The sequence below is a fragment of the Fulmarus glacialis genome, unplaced genomic scaffold, assembly GCF_000690835.1.
Source record: "Fulmarus glacialis isolate BGI_N327 unplaced genomic scaffold, ASM69083v1 scaffold40828, whole genome shotgun sequence".
Classification (NCBI taxonomy): Eukaryota; Metazoa; Chordata; class Aves; order Procellariiformes; family Procellariidae; genus Fulmarus; species Fulmarus glacialis.
Genome location: NW_009227057.1, coordinates 1 through 20,494, shown reverse-complemented (window position 1 = coordinate 20,494; position 20,494 = coordinate 1). Strand labels below are relative to the sequence as shown.

At 36.2% G+C, this 20,494-nt stretch overlaps 2 protein-coding genes across 3 annotated transcripts; one reads left to right on the top strand and one right to left on the bottom strand.

Moving 5' to 3' along the window:
- Positions 1-283: 283 nt before the first annotated feature.
- Positions 284-1,095, top strand: LOC104072277 (chromosome unknown open reading frame, human C6orf120). The gene has a single exon (XM_009583025.1). The coding sequence runs from the start codon at positions 305-307 to the stop codon at positions 860-862; it is 558 nt and encodes a 185-aa protein (XP_009581320.1). The 5' UTR covers positions 284-304; the 3' UTR covers positions 863-1,095.
- Positions 1,096-2,061: 966 nt separating this feature from the next.
- PHF10 (PHD finger protein 10) lies at positions 2,062-18,152 on the bottom strand. Of its 2 annotated transcripts, XM_009583023.1 has the most exons (11): positions 18,052-18,152; positions 17,356-17,486; positions 16,478-16,561; positions 14,926-15,059; positions 14,662-14,811; positions 13,369-13,478; positions 11,678-11,831; positions 9,099-9,254; positions 4,222-4,330; positions 3,749-3,937; positions 2,199-2,281 (listed from the first exon to the last, which is right to left on the bottom strand). In XM_009583023.1, the coding sequence occupies exons 1-11, from the start codon at positions 18,102-18,104 to the stop codon at positions 2,199-2,201; spliced, it is 1,353 nt and encodes a 450-aa protein (XP_009581318.1). In that variant the 5' UTR covers positions 18,105-18,152. The 2 variants fall into 2 exon arrangements, with proteins under 2 accessions (XP_009581319.1, XP_009581318.1); XM_009583024.1 differs by lacking the exon at positions 9,099-9,254 and having other exon boundaries at positions 2,062-2,281.
- Positions 18,153-20,494: the final 2,342 nt, after the last annotated feature.

Below are 20,494 nucleotides of genomic sequence, written 5' to 3'. Positions count from 1 at the left end.
AAAGAACACCCACTTGATTAACTTCTGTTTAACTTTTTTAAGAAATTCAAGCCATTTTAATCCTACAGAGCTCTGAATCTTAGGAACGGTTTTTGTTACTATTAAAAAAGAAGAAAAGTTAATGAACATACTTAATTGAAGTTGCTTAACTTTGTATGGACTGGAGCGGATTTCTAAAAATTACCAAATTAAAAAAAAAAAATCAATTCCTTCCAGGAATGGAATATGCTAAAATCTGAATTGTGTTTTCTATTCACAAGGTAGTGCACAGGACGCGGGAAGAGTCTGAATATAACTTAAGACCATGGCAGCACGCTGGAGAAGAATCCTGGTAATATTTGTGGCAGCTCAAGTACTCTTTGTGGTAAATACCTTCGAGGAAGAGGACGTACCTGAAGAATGGATTCTTCTTCATGTTGTGCAAGGTCAGATTGGAGCAGGAAACTACAGCTATTTGAGACTAAATCACGAAGGAAAGATCGTACTTCAGATGCGGAGTTTAAAAGGTGATGCAGACTTGTACGTATCCGATATGACGCTTCACCCCAGCTTTGACGAATATGAGTTGCAGTCTGTAACTTGCGGCCAAGATGTTGTCCACGTACCTGCACACTTCCGCCGCCCAGTGGGAATAGGGATCTATGGTCATCCCTCTCACCTGGAGAGCGAGTTTGAAATGAAAGTGTACTATGATCGAACAGTTGTACAGTATCCGTTTGGCGAGGCTTCTTACAACCCCGAGGAGATGGAGGCAAACCAGAAATACTCACAGTCTACAGAAGATGAATCTCAGGATGAGGAATCTGTTTTCTGGACTATACTTATTGGAATCTTGAAATTAATACTTGAAATTCTTTTTTAAATTGATACACACTGGACTAAATCACACTTCAGCCTGTGAAATGGAACATGAATGACTTGCTGTAATATTTAATACTCTCTGTTATGTTTCCTGGAAGGGTATTCAGGTTACTTTTCCTAAACCAGAAAGGAAGTGGGGGAAGAAGCCATATTTTATTTTATATTGTAAATCCCTCCCATTTGTAAAATTAGCAGCAAGCACAGTATTTGCAGCGTTCTTCAGAGATTAGGGCTTGAAAAGGAATGTACAGTTGGGATCTTGTTAAATTCACTTTAAACAGGTGCTTAGGAAGGTCAGCTCCAATTCAGTATTTTCTATCATTTTTTAATGAAGAAAAGTAAAATAACAAACGGCTGCACTTCGGTGCCCCCTCTCAATTTAGAGCATATTTAAAAACAAAATCTACTCCATTTCTGAGCAAGTATCTCCAGTAAAACTAATCAGCAATGGCTTTTGAGTATGTTCAAGTGGAGGAGCCTAGGGAGAAGGAAGGAAGGAAAAACAAGTCAGTCACCTAAGGGGATAGATGATCTATATTTTGACTGCTTGTGCTCTACATGAGGTCAGTCATCTGTCAAGCAGAGGTCTGTCTAGTCGCTCATCACCTCTCCAAATCCATGACCTGAATCAAGTGCATGTTACTTCTTCACTATTACTGCAGGGAGAGTAAGCCTTCAGCTGTTGTTACTTGTCAATACAACATTTTCATTCCTCGTTAAAAGCAACGCAGCATATAATATCTTGAACTTGAGAGGTGTTTTCTTACACCTCCCTTTATAGCTTTTTGTGATTGATTTTTTTAGTACATCTTTATGAATAAGTCATTAGCTTGCAAAGAAAATTTCTGCTGAAAGGAATTTACAGTGCATTGTAAGAAGGTCAGATCATGTCCACTCTTCCTTGAAAGTTAGTTTTTCCAGGAGTATTTTTTGCTTTGGTTGAGTCTTTCAAAATAACCAGTTGCTATGCAAATAGTGTATATTTAAGTTGCTCTGTAATTTTCTTTTCACAGAGCTTAGTGATGAGTGCACTGAAATAAACAAGTAAGTTACTATAATTTTATACAAATGGTGCATGTACAATTTAAATTTCATTACTGAAAGCCTTCTCTTTTTAAGTGGGAAGTTGGCTTGTCTGTCTCTATCTAGACATCTGACAGGACATGATTAGTCACCTGTATCACAAAAAAATAATTTATAGCCAAAATTAAAAGTTTATTTGGTAAAAAGAAAAAAAAAAGTGGTATTGTTCCTCTTACGAGTGGTTGGTTAAATAGCACCAAAGTATCACTTTAATTTGTGCAGTTAAGTTTTGGACAGCAAGTTTTTGGGGTTTTTTAGCCCTCCTTGCTGTTTTTCCCCCTTCTTCCTCTTCTGGGTACAGGAGGGTCTTTCTGACAACAATCACAAATCCAGCGACCTAAGAAAAGAAAGTTATCAATTATTGGGAAACTACCTTTGTTACCCATTCATCTATAGTTACGCACCTTTCACCATTCTAATCAGTGCTCATCTATTTGCAGTACCTTCCTTTAATGTAAACAACCAGTGCGTTTCTTTAAAATGTAAACATCTCTTCTAAAAGGTATAGAAAGCAGCGTATAAAACTCACCCTCCATGGCGGACTCATTACATTTAACAGCTGGCTACACTAATCTTTAGGGACCTCAAGAAGTGCCAGCACTGCTAAGGAGGTGGTTATTAGGAAAGAACTTGACAAACTGTGAGTTGGCAAGTTACATTTTCACATGAATGACCACAGTTCGAGGCGATGGGCAGTTGCAGAAATGAATGGCAGTTGGGGAATGTTGCTCTTCTGCCATAGGTACGGGGTCCCACTCCCCAGATGAGTGTCAGTCATTTCAGTGCAGTCAGGCAGCACCGATTAAACTGCTGGCAGGGGTTCACCACCAGACCTTGTACTAAAACTCATTTACTGAGGGAACAATAAAGGGTTGAGCAAAGAGCAGAAGCATTTAACTGTTTATATTACAACAGCTGGAATCATAAAGGCTGCCTTGGTAATTTTATACTTTTGTAATCATATAATCTATTTTGTTTAGATTCTGTCCTTAGGTCAGCCTGAAACCTAAATCGGCCACAGAACCTGTACTCAAGTGACAGCTAGCACCAGTGCTTTCCAAAATGGGAATGTACAGTATATCGGAAGTACTGTAGTTAAGGGAATACTGTCACTGCAGAACTTGCAGCCACTGTATACTTATTCATGAACTAACTTACCATGGATTTAGTATTACATGAAAAGCAACAGTACTACCAGCTATTTATATGTCTGAAGCCTTCTTTACACTGCCTTGAGTTGGCCAGGTGATACGAGTGATCAGGTAATTTAAAGGTACAGGCTGCCTGACATCTAGGTACTTCACTTCCAGCTTTGACGTTTAAGAAGAAAATGGGAAGGAAGGGGTTTAAAAGGGTGTTTACAAATATTAAGTTGAGCATACTTTTTAATTTAGGAACTGAAATAGCACAAACACTTTATTAATGTGAAAGCTATACTCCAGCAATATGCAGCAATACAGCCTCTTTACAGGTTTCTTTTATGAAAAGAGGTAATTATTCTCAGTATTTTGTGGATATGGAAAAAAAATCCACCCGGTTCTGAGCGAGTCTGTTCAGATTCTGTTGTAAAACCAATTATATTTCCTATACAGGAATTGCCAGGTTAAACTGTGCACAACCAAATACACAGAAATAAAGCTTATTAAAAAAATTGGGTCCTACAGTGTGTCTGCTTTCCTACCGTATTGCTTACTCCTACCCTTCACACTTGTTTTAAACTATTTCAAAAGCAATGCATGTATTAATTCTGACAGAGAAAGCCCAGGACTCGGAGGTGGGAAGGGAACAATTAACTCTTTATTACCTGAAGGGATGGCGTCAAGCCCCACACAAAAAGTGTGATAACCACGGTCACATACATCACAGAACATCATTTCTTCTTCATGGTGAGGCTGCCCGCATATAATGCATGTTTTACACTCCATACATTGCCAAGGATAAGTCTTAATCATAGCAACAAGCTCCGGGGTCATATCAAGGCAAGAAGGATGGCCTGGATTAAAACCAATATCATTACTTTTGTGTCTGAAATGAAATTTAAAATTAGTTAGACTGTTTGCTTTTACAGAAGCTGAAGCTTAGCTCACCTCCTGGCGAGATCCCACAGTGCACTGAATGTGCTCGTACATGTAACACTAAATAGAGATGGAGTCTTAATGAAGGACAGAAAAGGCAACTGAACTACCGGTACCCAAGTGTAGCACACTAAGTATTTCCACAAAAAGATCTGTCAAACAAACTCCCTTAGGAATCCGCTTAGTGTATGCAGATACTTACCACTGTTGTCACACTGGGAGCAATGTATAAGAGCTTCAGCTTTTCCTTTCTTGTTGGACTCCTTACCCTTCAGACAAATTCCACATATAGCATTTGGAATGACCTTTGGCTGGAAGGGTAGAAGAGGGCTATAAATTCATTCCAGAAGAATTTACAGGTTTAAAAGGAAATGTCATATATCTCCTTAACTCTTAAAATCAATGAAGTATCTGTTATGATGTGTGAACCTTAAAACATGACAGTAACTGACAAGCAGCAGCATTGAAAAAATTCGTGGATTAACTACATAGAGTTTTGTATTTGGCACACATGGTGAGTTATATGTAAATCAAACGGAGCAAAAACATGTATTCGCTTCTTCCTATGAATTCATCAGCTAATGTTCCCCTCAATGTAAATTCAATGTGACATAGCTTTAAAAATTTCAGTATTTTTTTTCCAATATAGAATACTCCTTTATGAATCTCCATGCAGATTTCCTGTTTATGGAAGAAATTAAATACAATTTTCCATTTGCATGACATTTGTCCCTAAATATAGAAAATTAATTACAAAAGCAATAAACTTGATTTTTGTATCTTTAGTTTCAAAATATCTGGTTGGCTATGCTGTACATGGCTATCTGTTTTACCATTCTTTCTTGTATCCAGTCATAATCGCTGTAAGAAATACACACCCTTGCATTTAACTACAGTTTTACATTCATCATCTTTCTAAGTGATCATCTGGAGTGTATATTTGGGTCCGTGAGATCCATTTAAAAGGTAAGAGAGAAGTAGCAGGCTGTTACAACGAGCAACATTTGTGTATGTATTCTGTGTCCCGACCCAAAAGATAAACCAATGGAGTTTTACCCCGATGAGAACCAAGGAAGAAGTACGGCATTATGAATTTCAGAAACGTTTCAGCAGTTACATTGTTGAGCTTTGACCTCTGCATAATGAAATTAGTGAGAAAAGCGGTTTGAAATTAATATAGTGCTCACTGATGTTAAATCGACTAGTGCCAGAGCTTAAAAAAAAAAGAAATGTTGCTGCAAAGACGCAGCTAGCAGAGGGAGGTCAAGGCATATCCTGCTTTCTACGGAACCGAATGGCTCGTCAGTAAGCAAGAAAGAGTCCCAGTCAACTACCAACCACATGTGGGGAGAAGAATGAAGTTTAATTTTAAAATAAAAGTGAAAATGGAAAAATATATCTATATATATGAAAAAAAAAATTACTGAGACCTTTCGCAATACAACTCATCTTTAAGTGTGTCTATCTCCCCAGCCAGTTTTTTCTAGCACCTAGCAAGATAATTAGTATCTTCACTCATTTTTAAGTAGTCAGGACACATTAAGTTTTCTGAAGTTTTCAATCTGCTTTTTAAGTTAAAACACAGCTACAGTCTTCTTCAAATTGTCTGGCCTAAAGAGTTTTATTTAAGAAAACAAAACACCATACCAGATGTTTATAGGTAACTTCCTTCAAAAGATGACAGAGGCATTCATACAGGCTTTTTTTGCTTATTTATTTTAAAAAAGCAGAGTCAACCTGTTTTATACATAAATATAATAAAACAATAAAGAAGTCTAACATTCACAAATGTCTCTACAAAATAATAAATATAATGGAAGCAAAACCACACATAAACTCTTTTACTGTTAGCTATTCTATGTGTCCTACACATCTACCCTGCTCCTCCCAACAAAAGTGGCACATGCTTAAACCTCATCAGTTTTGCAGCATTTACCCTTCTGTTGTTTAGGCTACATTCTAATTTTTTTTTAATTGTGTTTTTATCTATTTCTACATAAACCAAGCCTTCCTAGAATAGCAAGTGCACTCTTCTAATCAGACTTCTAGTTTGTTATAGATTTGTGTTTTACTGCCTTTGATGTACAGCAGCATACTCCCTTGTACTCCAGCAAAGCTAAAGTGAGCTGCTTTTCGGTCACTGTACCTGCGTTAGGGTATGTGCAGTTAACACTCTGATACACATAATTCTAAAGTTAGACACTGATAGAGATGCATTTATTAACAATGCTTCCATCTATTCTTACTTCACTGAATTGTGTTCATTAGAAACCGTGCATGTTGGAGGGGATGAGAATCACAGCCTATTAATAATAAAGTTCCAACAGTATGGAAGTATTTTTACAAAAATAAAAAAAAAATAATGCAAGACTATTCACATTTCAAATCAGTTCAAGTTCTATCACCATAAATGGCTTTTAGAAACGCTATGAAAAAAGTCGATCAAATCCAAATGGGAAGTCACAGTATCCCACCTGGTTAGAGTAAATTTTGCTTTCTACGTCCTCATGTTATTAGGATGAGGAAGGGAGAGAACATGAATGCAGGGCCAAAATGATGACTGCCTGCTCTGTAAGTTTTCACTTCCACGCTGCTGTGCTGCAGCTCTCAAAGTAGGCATTCCAACTACACCATTTTTATAAGGTCCTATTCTGAATGCAAAGTGTTCCATTTTCATATACAGTGACCCGAAACAGAAGAAGTGTTGTAAAATATAGTTTCTCAATACATTTCTGTTTTATGTGCAAAAAATCTCCTGTACTTTTAACAGTACCCTGTGTGTGCAACTGTAGTAGCCAGTCCCGCAGCAACAAAGACTCGCTACTTGACATGACAAAATATAAAACACATGCTAACCATTCTTTGTTAAAGAACTGACAATAAAAATGGCTCCATATAAAATACCTCATTTCTTTTACTCAAAAATAACATAGTGGAAATGTGTGAATCCTGTAATACTCATAATGTGGCTATAACTATACATTTGCATGTTGATGCCATAGCAATTATCCTTCAATTTTTACTACATTTAACCAAACGATTACTGTCCTACAAAAATAGTCAAATATTAGAGAACAATACAGAACAAAAGTGTTACAAAGATTTAGAATTCACAGGGACAACATGTTAAATCAGTTAAGCCTTCAGCTCAAAGTGCCTTAACATTTAGGCACATATGGTCTATCATTATCTGCTGTTTTTATAGACTAACAAACACGAATCTTTCCGTCTTACCAGTTAAAACAGCTCATGTAATGGGGTTTACTGAAAGCGTTTAAACGTTCCCACAAACAAGAAAGCCAATCCTCTCACCCTCCCAACACAACTTCACCATCTCTGACTTATCAACAGCCTGACGGTGATGCAGGCAGGGTACGCTGACATTGCAAAGATGTGGCACTGTAAGTTTACAGCAATACCTTGTCGCTAACACAATCGGTGACTTTGAACCAGTAAGCAATTGCTACGGGAATCCATTTTCAAAATGCAATGCTGTAGACTACCATTATTCTTCTACAATTAGAAGTTCAGAACTTTGCTCCATCAGTCCTCTCTCTCTGCATTCATAAGGCCGTTAAACAGATTGGACTAATCAAACACTCGGGCATCTCACAGCTAAGTGAAACTTCTGTAAACCAGTGGCACACAACCTCTCATGTCAAGTTAAACAAAGCCAAAAAAAAAAAATTCAAGCTCCATCTTTGGATTTCATGTTCATGGGAATATTGGTGTGCATTCTGTGTCTACAATGATTTTCAAAGTTACATATAAAAAAATATACATATGGTACCACAGTCTAAATCTCCATAGTTTGCATATTTCTTAGTAAGTTCCTGAAAAGAGAAAACGCAGCTGGAGCTTGCTATCTGTTACAAACTTGTACAGATACTCTATGTAGAGAAAATTTACCAAGCTGTCCAATTCTTGCTGGAAATTAGCTTCTTAAGGTAAGTTATAGTTTATTTACTGTTAACTTGGTAAATACAGATCATAAATATTTATGAATATAAAATGTAAGCCATCAACAGCTCACTTTTGCTGAGACAGTTTATCAATATGTATGATCTTGTCACTGACAAAAATGTTCCTTTTTCCATAACCTCTCTTAACAAGCATTCCTGATTGCTAAATATTAAACCCTATCTTAATGTAGTGTTTTCCCTCTTTATGGGTCTACTCCCGCTCCCACATAAGTCAACGGAAAATTCTCATTCCTTTCAGTGGAACAACACTAGGCAATAATGTGCTTTGAAAGTGTTACATTATATTCAGATCCTCTCTTAGTATGCAGAATAATAACACACAAATAACGCGTGTCAATTCCCATTTCTTCTGAAAAGTATTTTTATCTTAATCTTATTTTTATCTTAATTTTTTAAATTATTATAGGGTAATACTGATGATTTGGGTCTTAGGTTTAGCAATCACTGCTTGCCAGCTGAAATGTCTTAACATCCTCACCAAGTTTTTAGCTTGGATAAAACCATATTGCCCACAAACGTTTCTACATAATATAAACTACATAAAAAGCTATTTTCCATATACTGTTAAAGTGGTTACATAGTGTTGCCTATACAACCGTAGTAAGCTTCTTGCCTTCCATCCTATACATCGTAACATCTCAGGATGAAAGACTGTATTTAAAATGAACATCATAACAACATGTTCAGCCACATAGCTGCACTTTACAGCACTGATCTCTTGGTACGCTGCCATACTAAGTAGCAGAAAAAAAAAATGGATACTGAATGCTAGTTTTGAACTGGCAAGTAATTCTGACTGCTGTTAAGGCAGACAGAAGGATGTAGAGTTCCAATGGTAAATCCACAACGGATTTTTCTGATGTTACTGCCTGGGAATCTGAGAAGTTAACAGAAACAGAGGCCACTGTATAGGTAGGGTAAAGGAAAGCCCCACATGAAATAAAAGCAAAAAGTAAGGAAGCAAACAGATGGAGCACACAACAGGAGAGCAGCTAGTGAAATACAGCAAGCAGAAGTTCCATATTATTGAAAAAACAAATATTTCAGGGAGAGGCTGGTCAGTAAAGAAGTTCAGTCAGGGGCTTTTTTCTTCTACCTTGTACCCAGGAACTGATTTGGGTAATACAGAACGTTTGGAACCATCTTTTCTTGGAGTAGCACTTTTGTCTCTTGTTTTTTGTCTTCCCTGAAAAGAATCCTCCTGGTTGTCTGTGGCGCAATCACCTTCAGATACATTGCCAGACGAATTGTCCTATAATAAAAATACCATAGCTATATTTTTTATTTTTTGGATAGACAGACAAGTCTTTCCTATGCCCCTTAGAGCCAACTAAGATAAGTGAAGGATACATCTTTCCTTCTGCAAAAGCACGGGGTACATCACAATCTAGAACACCTTTGCTCATAACCTTCATTATCTATTATTTCGCATGCTAAGAGACTGGCATCAGCAATAGCAGTCATGTCTTCCAGTTGGTTTTGATACCAGAGTGGGGAGCACAACAGTGTAATTCTTTGAACCGTTTTCCTTTAAAAGTCAGCAAGAAATCCACTATATGCAAGATGTTGTTTACAAAGTAAAGGGCCAGCAAAAAATTAAAAGTGCCCTTGCCATGCATTTGAAGTGTATTACCAAATAGCACTGCCTTGAATTAAACATGTGAAGGTTTTTTCTGCCACCCTCATCTACTATTTTCACCAGGAGCAATCTAAATATTTCATTTGGATTGCAGCAGAAGAATGCCATCAAAGGCAAAACACATTTCAATATTTAATACAGAACCAAACAACAGAATTTATGCTGCAGTGAAAGCATTTTTTTTTGAGGAATGAGGAGGCAAGAAAGAGAGAAAGAGGCTCAAAGAGAGTGAGAGATCAATGTAAGCATAATTAAGAGCAGCAGCACAAGATTTTTCCCAGAAAAGTGTTAATAAAGGCCTCCAAAAAGCTCCAGAAGAAAGCAATATGATTAATCACATTTATTACAAATAAAAACCAAAAGGCCAAATAACACTGGTGCCCTACAGTAAAAGGCACTCTGTACAAACATAATAGTAATCAGCCTATGCCCCAGAGCCTAAAATCAAAACAGACACAGTGCAAAGGGAGGAGTATAACTCAAAAGCAAAGCAAACTATGTGGCAACAAGAAATGGTATGTTTCACCGTTGTTTTAGGGGAAGGGTTATTTAGGACAGGCCCATGAAAACACTGCAGAACAGGAAAATTGCTACCTGACTCCAACAATGGAGAGGGTGAAAAAAGAAAAAGCCATAGAGCATATTGTAGGACTCACCAGGGAGATCTGATGAATGGTAGGTAGCTCAAAACTCAGGAAGAGAGGCCTGACAACTGCCCAGCTTTGTGTTCAACAGATATTTTTCCCGAACAACGTGCCCCAATGACTAGCAAAGAACCCCTGCCAAACCCACTTCACAGGAATCTCATGTTATTTTTTTTCCAACAAAAGGACATTTTCCCTTCTGCATTCTGTCACCAAAAAGACTTCTGAACTTCTGTGAAAAATTAAAGGATAGTCTGCTCGGTCCAGTTACTTTTCCGTACCGTTAAGGGGAACTGGGAAGAAAACTGGGAACAAATGGTTAAAGACCAACTATAAAAAAGCTGGAGTGTGATTAAACGAAAATTTTGAGTTGACATTTAGTGTGCTAAGTTTATATGATTTCTTTTTCTCCAAAAAATGCGAGCAGAAAGGGTTTATTAACAGCTATCTCTCCCTTGTTAGCCTACAAGCTGACTCCTTCCTTTTTTCTTCAGTTCTGAGTAGCTTATGAATATTCAAACAAAATAAATGTTTATATGGCAAAATTTAGCATTATATATACCCATCATCTAACATGTTCATCAATTGAACTAGAAACTGTTAAATGCACCTGTGATTTTACATTCTATTTCTCTTAAAATTAGGGTTAAACTTCTGGAAAGTGGTTGTCACCAACATGCTAACTATACCAATATACCAATGGTTCAGTTGTACTCAGACAGCTCATCTGAAGCTCAGCTGCTCTTGAACACTTAAAACACTACCAAGTAGGTATGTGAAAGTTTCCCTTAACTTCCAGTAACAGTTAATTTTGCGTTTGCATAAACAGAAAGAACATAAACATCTTTTTAAAGATTTATTGTAAAGCAAAAAAACAGTGTTTTTTATCTTCTCTTTAAATTGGAATAAAGTAACTGTTTCTGTATTGAGTACTTCCTGCTTCTACGTCACAAGAAGAAGTAGTCATCAGGCTATCAATACCTTTGCTTTAGTGACAGATTCTGTGGGACTTAAATAGCAAAATATGCTGTGACCTGAACTACAGTGTTCATTCCCCTCAGAAATGCTAGCAACTTCCCCTTAGGGAAAAGGGCGTAACAAAGGGCTGCAGTTGGGAAGATTCTTCAAGATTTCTTTAAAAACAAGGAAGAAAGGGCCTGAAATTTCAAGTATTTGTTTGATTTACTTTAAAAATGGATCAAAACAGAAAGCTGGAGAGCAATGTTATAAAATAAAGCGAACTACTAAAAAAGGGAGTAGTCTTTTGGGGGGAGTAGTTTATGATTCTCCTTCATTTTGCAAATGTTAAAGATTCTACTAAGAAACTACTGAAACTAACAAAAGTGAAGGGAAAGGATTTTTTTGTTGAAGAATACTTTCAATTTGTCTCACCGAATTGCCTTTGGGTTTCCGTTTTTCATCACCTCGCCCTTCCTCTGCATCATCTGAATCTCCATCACTGTCTAACGCAGGCAGCTCTGGATCCAAAGGAGGTTCATAAAGAGCTGTGTTTAATGGCAAGTAACGAAGTTCATCTGGAGAGTATCTAAAGTTAAAAAATAAATAAATAAATAAAATCAACTCGTGTACTTTATGCATAAATATTAAGTCACACAGCATACAAGGACTTCAATGAGAAAGAGTAAGCAAAACTCCCTTTTTCAGGAAGGGACATAAAAACATGCAGTTCTGAAAACATAGGAAACATACTAATTTCTCCTCCTAAATGTGATACCATGTAGTACTTGTCTTCTTTGTATAGCAGATATTCGTGGAACACAGGAAGGGTATTATTTGCAATGTTCCAAACCTACATAATCATAAGAGGACATGGAACCCCTAAAAATTTTTGACCAATCCACATAACAATGCCCAAAAGATTATACACTTTTATAAATGTACAGTGCCCACACAGCATGTGCACAACAAGGGCACGCAAACAGCTAGGGTCCAAAGCAAAGTAAAGAATATAGCTATATGTCCAAGTTCTTTGATTATTGAAGGAGAACAAAAAATGCATTTAAAAATAAAATTTCAGAAGAATGTGAAGATCCAATCACATTGCTTATAGCCAGATACAGCTTAACATGTGTAATCCACCCTTTTGTTTTTAACCTTAAATACTAAGAAAAAAGTGAAAGTCCTCTTACTATTGAGGACAAGCACTGTACGGAGTAGGATATTATTTTGATGCATATTTTGAAAGGTCGTGTCCTTTGTTAAGAAGGATAAGCAGTTTCACCTGCAGCTTATAAGTGCAAAATAAACCAGATATCTAGTATTTTTAATCCAATTAATTTAATAAAATTGAAGTCCTTCAGGAATGTCCTGTAAAATGCAGATTTGGAGTGGGCTGTAAGCACACACACTGGTATGAGCAAGGCATATGCACATAAAGAGCTTCTCTATAGAAAACTGTGCATGTATAGGATAAGTACCTTCTCTGTTGTACAGATGGTAAGACTTGGGCAACAATTTTCAAATCAGTATGTATTTGTCAAATGGGAGCATGCCACTGGTGAAGTTTTAAATTTGTGTAGACAGTCAAGTACGCATTTTTCATTAAATATAAAGATCCAACTAGCAATACCTTTCTCTCTCACTTACAAATCCAACATTAAACTTAGCCCACAAGACCAATCAAAACTTTTTTTAAATTAAAAACTTTCTAAAAATTTAAAAAAGGACAGTAAGACTGTCACACGGAAAATATGTGATCACAAGCCAGCATTACAACATTTTGATATAGCAACATTAATCTTAGCACACATGCAGAGGCAGATGATAAGTAAAAACCTGAGGGTGGCAGGAGTGAAATCAATGTCTCCTTTTACCACAGTAAATATCTGAGCAGGCCAAATCTCAGGCACAGCAATACATCAGTGGAGACAGTACTCTTGCAGCCAATACTATTTTGTTGACAAAAGTTGTCACACTATGCATCTATTAAACTAACAAGTGTCTCAAGCATAAAATGAATTCAAAATCTTACAGTAAATACACTGAAATGTATTTCCATCTGCTAGATGTAGAGCAAATACACCAGTGAAACAGAATTGGCAGTTAGGATGCTTTTAGAATACCTTTTGTAGTACTCCTGGAACTGGCCGGGTATGAGAGCCACTGGATAAGGACTAACCTTTGTTCTCTCTGTAGGTAAGATTTTGTATTTTCCTTGAGGCACCTGGATAATCTGTATTGTTTAATACAAAACAATGATGTTTTTGTTTCACAGACAAATTTTGAGCCTTCCTCACCATCTACCCCCCAAATATTTTTTAACTAGCCAGTTTTATTGAGTTGGAACAGCCACCTGAGTTCTCCCGTGGGAAATCCTATTCATTAAAACAGTAAGAGATCCCACTCACAAAACAGTATTACAGATTAAGTCCAATCACTAAGTATCTAGTGAACTGAACGAATATTAGGTAAGACTACTTCTAACAGTGTATTATGTAAAATAATTTAAAAATTAAAATCTAACAATTGAAACATTAACTTTTGTGACTGGCATCTTTAGCATGAATTATCATTTGCTGGTCCATATTGGTAGAGGGTAGCAAGAACATGTCCATCTAATTCTGAAACCAGACTGTACTGTAAAAAATCCCATTAATAACACAAATATATGGAAAGGAGAAGCTTACACAGAAGCCTTCTTTCCCTTAGAAAGAAATAAAACTAATTATCCACTATCTTGTCTCTAACATGGGTCAATACCAGAAAAATGTAAACTTTCCATAATAGACTGCCATTTAATAATTTGCATAGAGAAAAGTTTTGCTTTACTGTCTTTAAACAAGCAGAACAGTCCTGCTTCAAAATGCCAGCTAATTTTTTTATTTTTTTAAATCAGGCACAGAAGCATGAAATATATCTAATATGAAAATAATATAACACCTAACAAAAACAAGGGCATAATACTGACAGGCAGCACTCTTTTAGAGGATAAATAGTTTACTTTTTTCCTCTAAGAACTGTTCAGGCAAAATTTTGGAGGTGTTCCAAAAAACAATTAGCCATTTATATGAATAGATACAATAGCAACAGAAGCTTCTTAGTATCCTAAACATCCTTCTTAGTTTTCTTACCAGCAGATTAAAAACACGACAACAAAGTAACACTGAAAATTTTAAAGCTTCCCAAGACAAGTATTTTCAAGTTAAAAAAACAAGTTTTCACATTAAATATACGAGATTTTTTTTTTTAAGCAGTATTACCATTTAACAGCAAAACTGTTTAAGTCCCTACATGACTGAAACAAGACTAATCAAAACCCTTGACAATAAAATACTTAAAATGGTACGAAAACCAACTTTACTAAAACAAGCAAGGAGCTACCTATCGACATTGATAAGAAATTTAAATCTGCCTACATGTGTCTGTAAATCAAAATAGGCTCTTCTTTCTTCCATCCGCTCTCGGTTTAAATTGCTGTTAAATTCTGCAGCTTTCTTGGCAGCTTTTTTAATATATTCTGGAACTTTACTGGCTTCTACTTTCTGTGTGTTCTGCTGCTGCATTTGCTGGAATAAAAACAATTTTATTAATTCACATACATTTCACTATCAGTTTGAGAACAGCCTTTTCTTATACTCCACATGTTACAGATCTGGTTCACTTATATGCTAGTTACTTACAGAGTACTCTTTATAATGATCTGTTATTCGCTGACGTTCTTTCTCTTGCAGTATAACAGAATATTCAGCATGTTTGGCAGGGTATTCTTTAATCATAAGATCAATTACTTCATCACTACGCAAAGCTGTTAGACCTAAAATAGATAAAAGCAATAATGATGCTATCTGGCAAAACTAACTGTAGGTTATTTATATCACACAATGATCAACTCAAGTTTTTGAGCAGCTAAACACAACAACCTGCTGTGCCCAATGCTTCTCTCTCTCTCAAGTAGGAGTGAACGTGTGCTGTTTAGCTTTCAAGGTTGATTAGGAGTTTGCTTCTACCCAAGGAGGCAAGGCTCATTTATTTTCTTGCTTAAAGCTACAGACCCCTTAACGCTGACTCAGCCACCTACTAAACTCCCCCACGATGCAGAGCCTTTGTTCTAAGGGGGACCTAGTGAACTGTTAGTTTCAGTTTCCAATATTGATGAAGTGTTAAGCTTCATTAACTTGCAGAACCTTAACTGAAATTAGGAGGTTTACATACCCTCCCTATACAAATCAAGGAAGAATTACTGTGAGGGCAATTCAGAGCAGCAAACTGCACACAGACTCCTGACTCCCAGTTAAAGCATTTGAAGTTCAGAAGTCAGAATGCCTCAGTTTGCAGCTACAATGCAGAACTCCTCCTTTAAAGGTTCCAACACAACTATCTCCAAACATTGACAGTAGAATGGAGGTTGACTTATGTTACTACCACTGATTATAAATATAACCTTAAAAAAATAGGGATAAGTTAACTCAGCGCACATCTCTACTGGAGATATGAGGCAGAATATAGCATTTTGCTTCTATTAATAAAAATTAGACACTGTTCTCTCCCGCATATTTAAGTTTAAAAAAAAAAAAAATATCAAGAGAGCTGGCAGTGGGAAATAAAGGTGGTACACCAAAGACTATTAGTATGTAAAACAACGTTCCATTTGCACAAACCCAGGATATACAGAAAAAAATGCAACGGGCATCATTTAATCTCTAACATGCTTTAAGTCACACGTATTAGCAGAGGAAGAAAGAGATACTTGAAGCTCTTTCAATATAAGCCGCATCTATGACATCATTCCATTTCAAGTACATTAAAGTGCTTTAATTCACAACCTTCTAACCTCTAACATATAGGCTGAACCATATTAAGATACACTGACGTTTGCTGAGTTCCAACTAGCTCAGCAAAACAAGACTGATGTACTTTTTAATTTGAAAAATTATGGTGTTCTCTTTACTAGAAGGAGAAAAAGGTTCTAAAAGTTAATTTACAACACAGAAGGGATTTTGCTTAGTAATTAGAACAGTTCCAAAATAAAATTAAAAAAATTTTTTTTTATAATAAACCTGAAATACTGATACCTCATGGCAAATTTACACAAATTAATAATAAACCAGTTTTCATTTCAGAATTTACGTTTTCAGTTGAGAGTGATGCGATTCGTTTCTACCAAACTGAATCACGTTTTCAGTGTCATATTTTTAATACTGTAACAAGGAATCTAACAATTTGTTTTCTTACCTAGTGTGCACTGAGTCTCTGTGATAACATTTAGTTCTCTGAGGTAGAGTTTCTCCTTGTGAGATAGATCTCGTCTTTCTAAATCTCCAAAGAAAACAAAAAACAGCAATAAAAATGTGCGCAGTTACTCAAACTCCCCCATAAACAGTGTCAAAGTATTTTGACAATTTTATTTCCAGGCAGTGAGAGTCCATATTATACTACTATTCCTACAAACACGATAATTTTATAAATTAATTTTTAATTTAATATACACTGTAGGAACATGGTCAATTTTTCTGAGTATCCTGCCTGTAGTTATGATTTACAGAAATACTAAAGAAATCTGACATACGCGCTCAGATGCAGAAAACATTAATAAGCACTGGAGGTACATTCTATTTTTCTTTCAATATGCCTTTTAAAAATAAATTCCATGACAGAAGAACCAGATTTGACAATTCTGAATAATGAAGGCTCAAATCCTAGAACCTCCCCAATTCATTTTTTAATATTCTTCCAGTGTAGAAATGTTGCCGCAATTCAGGAAACAGAATACAGAGATATAGCTATATAGTAAGCTATCACCAACAGAATACTTAAAAATAAATTTGAGGTCAGTTTTCAAAAGGTACTTGCTGATCTAACCCCCAAATCAGACTTGTTTACAGATTTTCAGTGGCAATACCAAAAAGTCTTAAATTACTTCAAAAACCATAGGATATATTTTCAATATGCCAGTAACAAAAATAAAAAGTACAAGATACATAATTCAGATCCACTTTGGCCAGGCTCTTTTTTTAAACAGTTGGCTCATGCTATAGTCAGAGAGGCAAAGTTTACATCCAAGCTGTATAAACACCAAGATTTTTTAGAAGAAAAACTTTAAAAATAAATACCTGGATATTTTCTTTTAAAGGAAGTCACACCCAAATATTCACTGACTTGCTCCTGAAGCATATAGTATTCTCCTGTTTCATCTGGTGGCCACTTGTATTCTATCAAGTTTTCAGCAGGAAAATAGCTGTATCTAAGTATAAGAACAATGTTAGAACAAATCAAAGAATCCTTAAGATGGATGCTTACATTTCTAGAAATTCAATAATTCCTATTTATATGTCAATGAACAACACCTATGAAGCTGGACAAGCACTTTAGAATACTGCATCCTGTTAACCCATTTCAAAGTCACTTTGTTACACCCCACTTCACACATATTTCTCCAAACCAGCATTCATCAATGTGCTGAAGCACAGAACATGTAGAAAGGGATACCCATGATAGCGGATAGGACACCAGGAAAAGCAGGTACTACAGTGTCAAAATTCACTCAAAAAAAAGTAATATTTTAAAAACAGGTAAGCTGTGCTTCTGGACTGCAAATTAGATGCAGCACATTTTGTGTCGTTTTAAAATAAAATGTCTTAAAATATGCTGGGAGAAAAAGACAGCTAGCTACTCATAGGACATTGCCTCCATTCAGAAAGATAATTAAAGAATATACAAGCAAAGAAAGAAGAGCTAATACTTAAGCATATCGAACAATAAAGCAAGACTAGCAACAAAAAAGTGGGAATTGTAAAAAATAGTATTACCCAAGGTCCTGACTAGAAGTTTCACAGCTCCGAGAACTGTCCCCTGAGCCCATACGTCGTCTTTTGGACGGCTGGCTGCCGTCATTGGAATTTTCTTCTGTGTCATCCTGAAACGAAAATGAAGATAAATATTTTAAAAATTAAGAGTATTCAGCAGATAATGTAAAACATCAAAAAATATTGCAAGGCAATCCACAGTTTAAATATACCTGAACTACTTAGCTATTTAATAACATTCTTTACAAACAACTCATAGGACAGTTTACGTAGCAAATTATTCTTTGCTATAAACTAGATGCATGACACATAGTGGCACAGAAGGAGAACTGGGTAGTTTCTCACCTGTTCCGTAGGTGGAGCACTGAATAGACAGAGCTGTGGCTCTGACCACCAAGTTCATCGTTCTTGATGTAAACTACCTATGGCATCAGCACGGCCAGACAGCTGTGGACCCAGCAAACTTCCCTCACTGGTGACAGTCAGGGACAAGACTAATGCACTTAATCAGGCTACCTCTCAAAAGCAACAGCAAGGGCAGAGCAAAAACACCAAGGCTTTGCTGAGAGCTGATGCTTATAAAATCAAGGGAAAGATTACCAAAAGCAACACAGGAGTTTATGGACATACAGTTAAAATAAAAGGAATGGTATACAGTTTACAAAAATATATGATTACAGCAAGTAGCAATTTTGGGGGGGGGGGGGGGAGAAGAGGAAAACTGAAGTTGTATCGCAACAGATACAGAAGACAAATTTAATCTTCACAACAAAGCTACTACAAAGGAACATTCAGAATTTAACTTACAGGTGTCACTATTCAGATTTCATGAGATCTATATAAAGAAAGGGAACAAAGGGTGAAGGAAAAAAAAATTTAAAAATAGAGTTCTGTAAAATCTAGCAGACCAATTATTCCATTGGCCTTCTTGTGCTTTTCACTGCTTTGTTGTCTAATAACGCTATACAACTCCTACCTAGTGCTCATCATCAACAAATCTCAAAGCGTTTAGTGATCACCCTTGCATGGTTGTAATTGAGAAACAGAAGGGAGAAGTGTCCAAGTGAATCACCTATTGTCACCAGTAGTAGAGGCAAGAACAAGATCGCTCTTTAAGTAACCAAAACTCTGAAGTGGAGTAGTATGAAAGAATCACATTTCATAACTTTTGTGAAAAGTTTAAGAAAGAAGAATTAACCTGTCAGAAATAAATGGATCAAGCCCACAATTATACTTACATATTAAATAATGACAAGAACAATTATTAGGTCTACCTTAGCTAATGTCTTTCATCTAGTATGTTTTACATATCGTATCACTTGAAATATCGTTTTAAAAGATTCCAGCAAATGAGAATACATTACTTTTGTTACGTAACATTTCACAGTACTATAACCAAGACAGGCCACAGGGAAAAACCATTTGTCTCCTGTATTTTTTATTTCATGTTTTTCACAATTCTTTACAATTTTTTTTTTCTTTCTTGTGGAGTAGTAAGAGTATCTTTCATACAATAAGAACAAAAATTTAAAAGCAAAATTTAATGAAACTGTGCTTTCTTAATGCAGCTATACTTAAGGAATCAGGTAAGTAGCATCTCCACTAGTATCACTACTAATACTACTATTTCCTAGTATTGCTGAGAACACCCTGTATAAACTTAATTATACAAACCAAGTAGCAGTCCCCAATCAAAACAATATCACACTGAAGTATTTTGTGACACAGCTGTCTCATCAGCAGTTCATCCCTACCTCCCACACGGAACATTAATGCACTCCAAACCTTTTCAACTACTAGACAAAAACATGAACAGGGCCAAAGCCATGCTTTGCTATACCAAAGCTACCAGGAGACTTCGGAACATTTTTAAAAGATAGATCTCAACCTGACAGTTAAGAGGAAGTGCCTTGCATCAGTTTCTCCTTTTGCTTTGAAATTTTCTTTTATTAAATCCAGTACCATTAAAAAATATGAGCACCCACACCACAGGAGAGATGAATGTCCTCTATTTCTATCTTTGCTTTCTTATTTGCTGAAAACTTCAGTAAATTCAATCACATAGGCTCACAAACTAAAATACTCCAGGAAACAAGACAGCTTGTTGCAGAGGACTTTGCAGAAAAAGTGAAGACATTTGCATTGCAATCTAAGACCCACCGTAGTTCAACCACTGTTACTGTACCGAAAATAATAATTCGGGACAGTCTTGTGGCTTTCTTTACATGGAAAGTCAAACACTGCCAAAAAAAAACCCCTTCTTCCCTTGAAAATGCATGTTTCTGTAAAACGCCTGTTAGCCCTTACAAAATAAAGTTACATTATGAATCCCTGCTACGTCTATCAATTATAAGATCTACGCAACGATCCTTTATTATGTAATCGGAAAGCCTGAATTACCAAGATGTCTTTCAAAAAGTAACTGCCAACCCGCATCCGAGCGTGG